Raw genomic sequence first — 9,754 nt, forward strand, 5'->3', positions numbered from 1 at the left:
GAAAGCCCAAAATCGGGGAAGGAGATGGACGAGATCAAGGAGATTGAGATCAGGGAAGGGAGTAAAGTTGATGATTAGAGAGATTAGCTCGTCGTCTTATTATATCTTTGATAGTACACTTTGGATATTGAAGCCTTTTAATTATGTTGTACAACATTTTGAGTAATAGATTTTTATTTCTATTGTCCAACTTTTTGAGTAATGGAATTTCAAGAGTAGTACTTCTTTAACATATCGGAGTTCCATGTGTTTTTTATTTTCCTTCCCCCTAATTCTTTTAAAGTGTATGTCCTCTGCTTGATTTTTTATGCAACTTGGTATGGTCCGTCCCAATTGGACTTCAGCTTGTTTGATCCTAGCTCTACCAGGTTGTTTCGCACCTTCCTAAGGACCAAATCTCCTGGGTTGAATGTTCGTGCCTTAACTCCAGCATTGTAATACCTGGCCACTTTTTGTTGGTATGTTATGACTCTCAACTGTGCTTGGTCATGTCTTTCTTCTAGGAAATCTAATTATGCTCTCATCTCTTCATTGTTGTTCTTCTCATCAAAATGTTGTCTTTGCCAGGAGGATATTCCGACCTCGGCAGGAATGACTGCCTTTGCTCCAAAGGTCAGCATAAAAGGGGTTTCTTCCGTGGCTGCCCGTTGGGTTGAGTGGTATGTCCAAATTATTGACGGGAGCTCTTCCACCCATCTGCTTTGTGAAGTTTCGAGTCGTGTTCTTAAACCGTGCAGTATTGTCCGGTCCATGTTCTCCACCTGATCGTTGCTTTGTGGACGTGCGACATATGCGAATAGAAGTTTTATGCTTAGGTCAGCACAAAATTTCTTAAAGCGCTCATTGTCGAATTGTCTTTCGTGGTCCATTACTATAGCCCATGAGATGTCGAACTTGTAAATCACTGAAACCCTTACGAATCTAGCGATATTGCGCACTGTTATGTGGGCTAAGGCTTCTACTTCTACCCACTTGGTGAAGTAATTAGCCACTAACAAAAATTTCCTTTGCCCTGTGGCTTGAGACAACAGTCATCTAGTCCCCATTGGGCGAAGGGACAAGGGCTCGTTAGGGGGGGAGAGAATACTGGTTGGCATGCGTGGTATTCCGACACACCTCTGGCACCTATCGCACCATTTAACCATTTCAAGCACATCTTTCTTCATGGTGGGCCAGCAGAACTCTTGTCGCAAAGCCTTGTGGGCCAAGGCCATTTTGGCCAAGTGATTTACGCATATCCCTTCGTGAATTTTCTTTAGCACGTATTCTCCGTCTTCAGTACCTAAGCACCGCAGGTATGGCAATGTTAGGGACCGCTTGTACAACTCTTGGTTTATGAGTGTGTACCGGGCTGCCCTCCTTCTTATCTTCATAGACTCCTTCTTTTCGTTCAATAAGGACCCATCCCAAAGGTACTATATTAAGGGGTTTCTCCGTTCTCCTTTGATAGCTTCAACCACCGCCAAGTTTACATTGACCTCCTCGTAGGAAGGCTTTCCAACTCTTTCCAAGTAGACGATGCTCTCCAATCTAACTTTGTAGCTGAGGCCAATCTTGCCAATGCATCAACCTTTTCGTTCTTCGATCGTGGTACGTGCTCTATATCAAACTGAGTGAATGTTTTGATGTACTCTTGCACTTTTGCTAGGTATTTCTTCATTTTCTGTTCCTTGGCCTCAAATTCTCCCTTCAGTTGCTCCATCACCAATTGTGAATCGCTCGACACATGAATCCGACCCACTCTAAGGGACTCTGCTAGGTGTAAACCTACCAGCAGGGCTTCATATTCAGCATCATTATTAGTTTCCACGAACTCCAACCTTAACACATAGGTGTTTTCGAATCGTCTAGCACCATAAGGATTAGCCCTGCTCCTCCTCCGACTACATTAGATGATCCATCCATATGTAGTGTCTAGGCCTTTGGTTCTTCAGTTGTTTCGTGGGATTGTTCCACCATGAAGTCGGCCAGCTCCTGATCTTTGATAGTGGGCTTTGGTTGGTAATGTGTGTTGAATTCTCCTATCTTAATTGACCATATCTTCATTCTCCTCGAGGTCTCCAGTTGATGAAAGATCTGTTTCATCGGTAAGTTGGTCAACACAATTATCTTGTGTTCCTGAAAGTATGGTATTAACTTTCGCGCTGTACAAATAACTGCAAAGGCTGCCTTTTCCGCTGTGGCGTAATTTAACTCGGCTCTGAAGCCATGTATAGGTAGAGTTCGTTTCCTGTTGTTGCCTTGGTTTGTAGTGGGGGGGGGGGAACCAAGGTATTGCTTGAGTTGTTTGAAGGCCTTATCTTACTCCTCCCCCCATTCAAATCCTTTTTTCTTTCGTAGTACCTTGAAGAAGGGTAGACTTTTATCTCCTGAGCAGGAGACAAACCTATTGAGTGAGGCAATCCTTCCGGTTAAGACCTGGACCTCCTTCTTTGTTCGAGGGGCTTTCATCTCCAATAGCGCTCATATCTTGTCTAAGTTAGCTTCTATTCCTCTGTGTGTCACCATGAAGCCCAGAAATTTTCTAGAAGATACACCAAACACGCATTGGAAGGGTTTAATTTCATTTGATACTTGCGCAACAGCTCGAATGTGCCCTTTAAGTATTTGCAATGCTCCTTTGCTTTTAGGATTTTCACAAGCATGTCGTCAATGTATGCCTCCATTATTTTTCTGAATCGATATTTAAACATCCTGTTTACCAGCCGCTGGTACGATGCCCCCGCATTCTTCAATCCAAAAGGCATCACCCTGTAACAGTAGAGTCCCCTTTCCGTGATGAATGACGTTTTCTCCTCGTCTCTTGGGTGCATTGGGATTTGGTTGTATCCCAAATACGCATCCATGAAACTCAAGAGCTCATGTCCAGATGTCAAGTCCACTAGCTAGTCAATGCAGGGAAGTGGAAAGTTGTCTTTCGGGCATGCCTTATTCAAAATCGTGAAGTCAATACAAGTCCGCCACTTTCCATTTGGCTTTTTTACCAAGACTACATTGCTGAGCCATTATGGATAGCTGACTTCCTTGACGAATTTGGCCTGTACTAGCTTCGTCACTTCTTCATCTATCACCTTGATTCGCCATAATGCAAAGCTCCTCTTCTTTTTTTTAAAGGGCTTATGGCTAGGGTCGACCTACAACCTATGCTCCATGAATGTAGGGTTAATCCTCGGCAGTCATCAGTCGACCAGGCAAAGATGTCCATAAACTCACTTAGTAATCTACTCAACTCCATTTTTAGAATGTCTGATAAGCGACTTCCTATCTAGACACACCTCTCCCGATCGCCGTTTATAGGGATGTTCATAAGATCCTCGTCAATTGCGCCGATTCGGGGACCGTCTCCCCTTACCTCTAGGTCTTCAATAGTCAGGGCCTCCCATGCCTCATTCTTTCCTTTTAATGCCATCACATAACAATTTTTGGGCTGCTGATTGATTTCCCTTAATCATCCCCATCCCGTGTGGAGTAGGAAATTTTACTTTTAAGTGGTAAGTGGATATCACGGCTCAGGTTACGTTAAGTGAGGGGAAGCCCATTATGGCAACCACCAAAAATTTGCCATCAAGGTGATTTGTTGACGTCCCCATGGTCACTAGGAGCGTTATCGTACCCATCGGATGTAACACATTTCCTCCGAATCCAACCAATGGGATGGAGATGGCTTTTAGGCATTATTTACTTATTTTCATCTCTTGGAGCACCAACGAGAATATTATGTTGGCCGAGCTCCTATTGTCTACTAGTACTCGTCTCACCTTGTAGTTGACCATCAGTAGTGACACTACCAAGGCATCATCATGAGGCTGATGCACTCCCTCCTCATCTTTCTTGTTGAAGGTGATAATGTCTTCCTGCTTTTGTTTCTTATCATCCAACTTCCTTTCCTCTATTATGAGTACTTGTTTGGCATACCTCTTCTAGGTGCCTCCACTGTCTCCACCACTGGAGGGTCTGCCGAAGATCATTGCTATCTCTCTAACAACTTGCTCTTCCTTCTTTTCTACTTTGGGATTTTTCTGCTTGCGAGCTTCCCTTTGGCGATCCAATTTTTTCACGAATCCTAACAGATGCCCCCTTTTTATCAGGGCCTCAATTTCGTTTTTGAGGTGAATATACTCCTCAGTATCGTGCCTGTGATTCCTATGGAACTGACAATACTTTGACATATTTCGCTTATACGAGGGTGTTCGCATAGGTTCAAGCCACAAAACGTACCCCTTATCTTGTATATGAATTAACACATTAGTGCGAGGTGTGTTCAGGGGAGTATAAGATTGAAACTTACTAGTATGTCCTGCTCCTTTGGAACTACTTTGAGGTTTGTTGCTCTCCTGTCTTTTCCTGGCCCTAGAAGGTTTGCCAATATCTCTAATCCCTTTTCTTTTAAATTCGGCCCGATCTCTCCTTGTATCTATTACCTCTTCCAAGTTGATGTATTTTTGTGCCTTAGCCATCAGCTCCCCCATGTTGGCCGGTGGCTTCTTCCCTAACAAGTATAGGAAAGCTCTGGGTTGGAGGGTCGTGGTTAGGGCCACCAATGCCACCTCGCGATCCAAGTTGCGGATCTCTAGGGTTGTTATGACGAAGTGGTGTATAAACTTCTTCAACGTCTCCCGTTCTCCTTGAACCAAACTCATTAAATGAGCCATGGTTTTGGCGATCCTTCAACTACTGATGAAATGACCCATAAATTGCTGCTCTATCTCTAAGAATGAGCTGATTGACCTAGGCTTCAAGGTTTGATACCATGCCCTGGCATTACCTTTAAGGGTATCTGCAAACGCAAGACACAAGATGGCATCGAGTGCACCCTACAGCTGCATCAATACTTTGAAGGTTTCCAGGTGATCCACTAGGTCAGTCGAGCCTTCATTCCTTTTAAAAGTTGGCATCTTGAACTTGTTAGGCAGCGGAACCTCCATCACTTCTTTGGTAATGGTGGATCCAACTATTTTAACAAACTTTCCTCGTAAGAAGGGTTAGTTCGTCCCTCTTTCATCGTTTTTTTCTATTTGATCTATCTTTTTTATCCTCTCCTCTAGCTCATTCGATCGTTGCTCGTTTGCCCCCACACTATTCGCATCCTCCACTTTCTTTGGGGGATTTGTTTTTCTATTGCTCTCCTTCAGGTCTTCTGCTTTCTTTAATAAGTTAGGGTCGATCGACTATTGGTGAAGGACATGTTCTCCATGACTTTTTTGTTGTAAGAGCATGTTGAACATGTCCTCTATCTTCTTCTGGGAGGCTTCCATTCTCTTTTGGAAGATAAGGAACTCCTCCCTTGTGACTCCTGAACGATCTACGGGTGTAGAGTGCACAGACTGGGGCAACTGATCGCCTGCAGCTGGGTTAGATTTGGAGTTGGTAGTTGTTGCCATGATTCATGGATCGACACCGAAAGTGTGATGAACAGCTCTCAAAAGCGTTCCCATAAGATGGTACCAACTGTTGCGGAATAGAGATGTCGAGGACCTCCGACAAGCCTTCCGATCTCCAATCACCTGAAAAAGGTGAAAACAAAGGTGGCTTGGAGGATTCGGGGTGTATTCTTGGGATCTCTCCTATGCCTAAGTAAGGGAATGCTTTAGAGAGGTTGAAAACAACAGTGAAATTGAGTTAGAATGAGATACCTTTTTATTTTCACCTTCCTATTTATAGTAAAGGAGTTTGACCTTACGAAGTAATGCCATTTATTGGCGAGTTATGGCGTAGACGTGAATTGCTTAGGCCTTTATGAGGTGTACACCAGTTGTTTATGACGTGAACGTGAGTTACTCTGGCCGTTATGACGTTTGACTTATTCTGATTAGTTACCTTCGAGTGTTGATGACCTTAATTGTTGCTGTGTCCTAATTGTCCCCTATGGCAGATTGACCATTTGATCTTGGTATATTTAGAGTGTATCAATATTTTTTACATTTTAACAAAAAAATACTGTATATATAAATTTTGGATACTAACACGATAATTATTAACCACATAAAACTTATCTTAATCACCTAAAACTTTTTGCCCATTTTACATTCCCATGTAAATATTTTGTTATATAACTTTTAACACAAAATCCAAAAGCTAGCGAGTTTCCCTTATTGGCTTCTTCCCTCCTTTAATAATATAATTATGTGGCTTAGCTTAAGTCCTTATTCCAAAGAATAAAGTTGCACGTAGAGAGTGTGGCTCTCTTTCCTTTTTTAAAAAATAGCATGATGTTTTTTACCTTTAAAAATTGATATTCAATTCAGGAGAAATGGAAAATGGCTCTTAGGACAAGACAAAATGTTATTCATCACAAAAAATTGTTATAAAAAAATTTGAAAATATTTTTTGAAATTTCATGAGTTTTTAAAATTTATAGTGTGGAAAAAAATCATTAAGTTTCAGTAAGTCATGTGATTTTTTTCATGACTTGAACAAATTTCATGTGATTAAAAACGAGAGACAAAAATAAGTTATAACTTCTGAGATATGAGGTTTGCAAACCTTGTCCCATATTTTTAGGTCCCATTTTATGTTTTAAAAATATAAAAGAAAGAAAAGGAAAATATGAATAAATCTATTTTTCCTTGTTTGGTTGTCATTAATGTGATAGAGAAGATAAAAATATATATAATAAATCAATAGAAAAAAAAGTAATTTTACACATAATTAAAATTTTGATTTTTTTTAAAATTTTTATAACAATAGAACAAATAATTATTTTTCATAATATTTGATATAAAGAGAAAATATAATTCAAAAATAAATTTATTTCTTAATTTTCTTTCATTTTCTTTTCCCGAATAAAATTTTTATCCAAATAAAATCTTAATGTACTACAATTCCCAACTCTAGAGAATCATGAATAGTAATAAGAATTTGTAGGGTGTCTAAAAAATTAAGAAAAATCATGAGTGGTTATTTGTAGTCTTAGTAGTTATTGTTGTAATTGATAAGATTTATATTATTAACTTACTCATTAAAATTTTTATTTTTATGTTTTAAGTTTGAATTTGTTCAAATTGAGTGCCCTCCTAAAAATAGGACTAGTAGATAGGATAAGTCTCAATCTTAGGCATCCAAATTTAAAAATAATTCATTGAAAACAATATGTTTTTAATTAAAGTTATTTTTCAATACAATTAATTTTATGAAAGAGTTGTGGGAATCAATTAATAGCAGTTTAAATTTGAAATTCTACTTTATTTTAAGTTTGAAATTCATTAAGATAAGTATTTGGATTCAGTCAACATTAAATGCACATGAGTTCACATGATCACATTGTCGCATTGGAACACACCACTATGTTTATTATCAAAGAAATTATCTCCGCTCAATGCAGATGCACATGAGTTTCACATGGTCACACTAAAAGTTGCATCGGTACATGCCACTATATTTATTATTAAAAATATTATCACCACTTAATGCAAGTGTCTTATATCTAAGAGGTCCTTACTACGTTATAGCGTTCAAATTTCAAACATAACACTTACATTGTTTGATCAAAAACTCATTTCTATGTGAATAAGAAGCGATTCAAAATTTTGAACGGGAAAAAAAAATTCTCAACTTGATTTATAGAAAATTGATATATCCAAAATCAATAAATAGGGACTACGGTTATAAAATCACCATTACTCATGCGTAACCGATATACCCAAATATAATAAGAATATTCATGGAGGGCTACAGTTATAAAACCACCATTAACACCCCCATGCAAATACCCTAAATTATTCATAACCTCCCCATCAATACAAAAATTAGAGGGCATGCTTCCACCACTATAAAATGGTACTTCGAGAGAAGGTAAGCATCTCATTTTCATCCACTTTTCTCTTACTGTTGCAATCTAAACATCCCACAATCCCTAACTTAAGCATCAGAATGATCCCCAGGAGTACACCTTAGGTCTTCTAAACCATTTTTGTTTGATTCCTTTTAGGTAGCTACAGCTGAAGATCAATCTATGAAAGCCATTTGATTTTTGGTAGCAAGAGTTGGCGTTGTTTGTGAGAAGTTTAGGAGATTTTCCATCTTTGACCATGGCCATATCGCATAACTCCAACTCAGAACCCGTTGTGGGAAATCAATCACCCCAATCAATTTATTCCACTATGATAGACAACCCAAGTGTGCTACTGAATGAATTTCTAGTATTCTAGAAAAGGGTGGAAGACATATTTACTACGATCTTGCACCAAAAAAAGGATCATGGGAAAAAAAACCCTCAACCAATATGGGAGAAATGATAACACAAACCTAGAAATACATCAATTTAGAAGAGGTTATGACCACAAGAAGGACTCGGACCAATTTGAAAGGGGAGAGCCCAAGGGACATGGATGAAGCAGCTAAAGGGGAAAAGAGGCAAGAAAGTAACAAGCAATCCAACAGTTCAAGGGAGGTGAGACTCACACCTAAGTTCTAGTCCTACACCCCCCTTAAATGTCTTTCAAACCCATGTGCTGACGCATATAAGAGACAAAAGCTACATCTCTTAGCCAAAACCCATGCGCACTCCACCACACAAGAGGAGCACCTAATTTTTTTTCAAATTATATAGGGATCACGAGCATGACACAAAAGAGTGTGTCCACTTGAAAAATGAAATTGAAACTTTAATAAGAAGGGGGTATTTGTCAAAATTTATAAAAGTGAGTGATCATCGAGCCGAAACACAGAGTCATCAAAAACTAATGGTTGAGCAAAAAAAGGAACATGTTGTGGGAGAAATTGCCATGATTTTCAGTGGACCACTAGTGGAGGGGGATAGCAGAGGAGCAAGGAAGAGATCTACAAAGTAGGTTTTTGTAGCCGAGGATCAAAGGCAGAATCAGAAAAAAGTAAAGGTAAGAGGAGATCATCACCTTCATAGATGAAGATATAAAAGGTGTATAAGAACCACACGATGACACTTTGGTGGTATCGCTACTCGTTTCCAATTATTGGGTAAGAAGGGTACTGATAGACAATGGAAGTTTAACCGACATAATCTTTCAGTCGGTTTTGCAAAAAATGAATATGGGAAGGGAATGTCTAAAGTCTGTCTCAACGCCCTAAGTTGGATTTGGAGGAGACTTGGTTCATCCTTTAGGTATAATCATACTTTTGCTAACTATGGGAACACTGTAACGACCCCAAAAACATATATACATGATTAATGTAACGATCCTAAAAAATAAATAAATAAAATAAAATATTAATTAATTAATTAATTAATAATTAAAGAATATTATATTATATATATATATATATATATGTAAAGGAAGTAGACTTCCTGAACATTCAGGAAACCCCCCCTTTCTCATCGTCTCTCTCTCTCAATTTCTTTACCTGTCAAATTGAAGAATGAGCATCATTCCCAGGTCCCAGCTCTGTTTTTCAAGGATTTAACAAGAGATATTTCATCTTTTACACACCATAGGCGCCACTCCAGAGTTAGGGTAAATGGGTTAGATTATGTCAGGTTTTATTTTAAAATATGCTTGATTTAAATTGAGTATGAGAATTTAATTATTTCCATGTTTATCTTTTATTTTAAAAATATGTCTGTTTTAAATTAATTACGTGAATTTAATTATATTTATATGCTTGATTTAAATTAAGTTTGTTAAATTAATTATATTGATTTTATTCAAATATATACCTGAATTAAATTAAATTACGCAGATTTGACCAATTAAATTTGAGTACGTGAATATGGTTATATTTGTTTTATTTAAATATATTTGCGTTAAATTAAATTTGCGGAGGTGATTATACCCGCATT

At 38.5% G+C, this 9,754-nt stretch overlaps 2 protein-coding genes across 2 annotated transcripts; both read right to left on the bottom strand.

Moving 5' to 3' along the window:
* Window positions 1-512: 512 nt before the first annotated feature.
* LOC131153749 (uncharacterized) lies at window positions 513-1,214 on the bottom strand. Its single transcript, XM_058106193.1, has 2 exons — window positions 1,117-1,214; window positions 513-921 (listed from the first exon to the last, which is right to left on the bottom strand). The coding sequence occupies exons 1-2, from the start codon at window positions 1,212-1,214 to the stop codon at window positions 513-515; spliced, it is 507 nt and encodes a 168-aa protein (XP_057962176.1).
* Window positions 1,215-3,920: 2,706 nt separating this feature from the next.
* On the bottom strand, window positions 3,921-4,652 carry LOC131153750 (uncharacterized). The gene has a single exon (XM_058106194.1). It carries the CDS (start codon window positions 4,650-4,652, stop codon window positions 3,921-3,923), a length of 732 nt encoding a protein of 243 aa, XP_057962177.1.
* Window positions 4,653-9,754: the final 5,102 nt, after the last annotated feature.

The sequence above is a fragment of the Malania oleifera genome, chromosome 4 (assembly GCF_029873635.1).
Source record: "Malania oleifera isolate guangnan ecotype guangnan chromosome 4, ASM2987363v1, whole genome shotgun sequence".
Taxonomy (NCBI): domain Eukaryota; kingdom Viridiplantae; phylum Streptophyta; class Magnoliopsida; order Santalales; family Ximeniaceae; genus Malania; species Malania oleifera.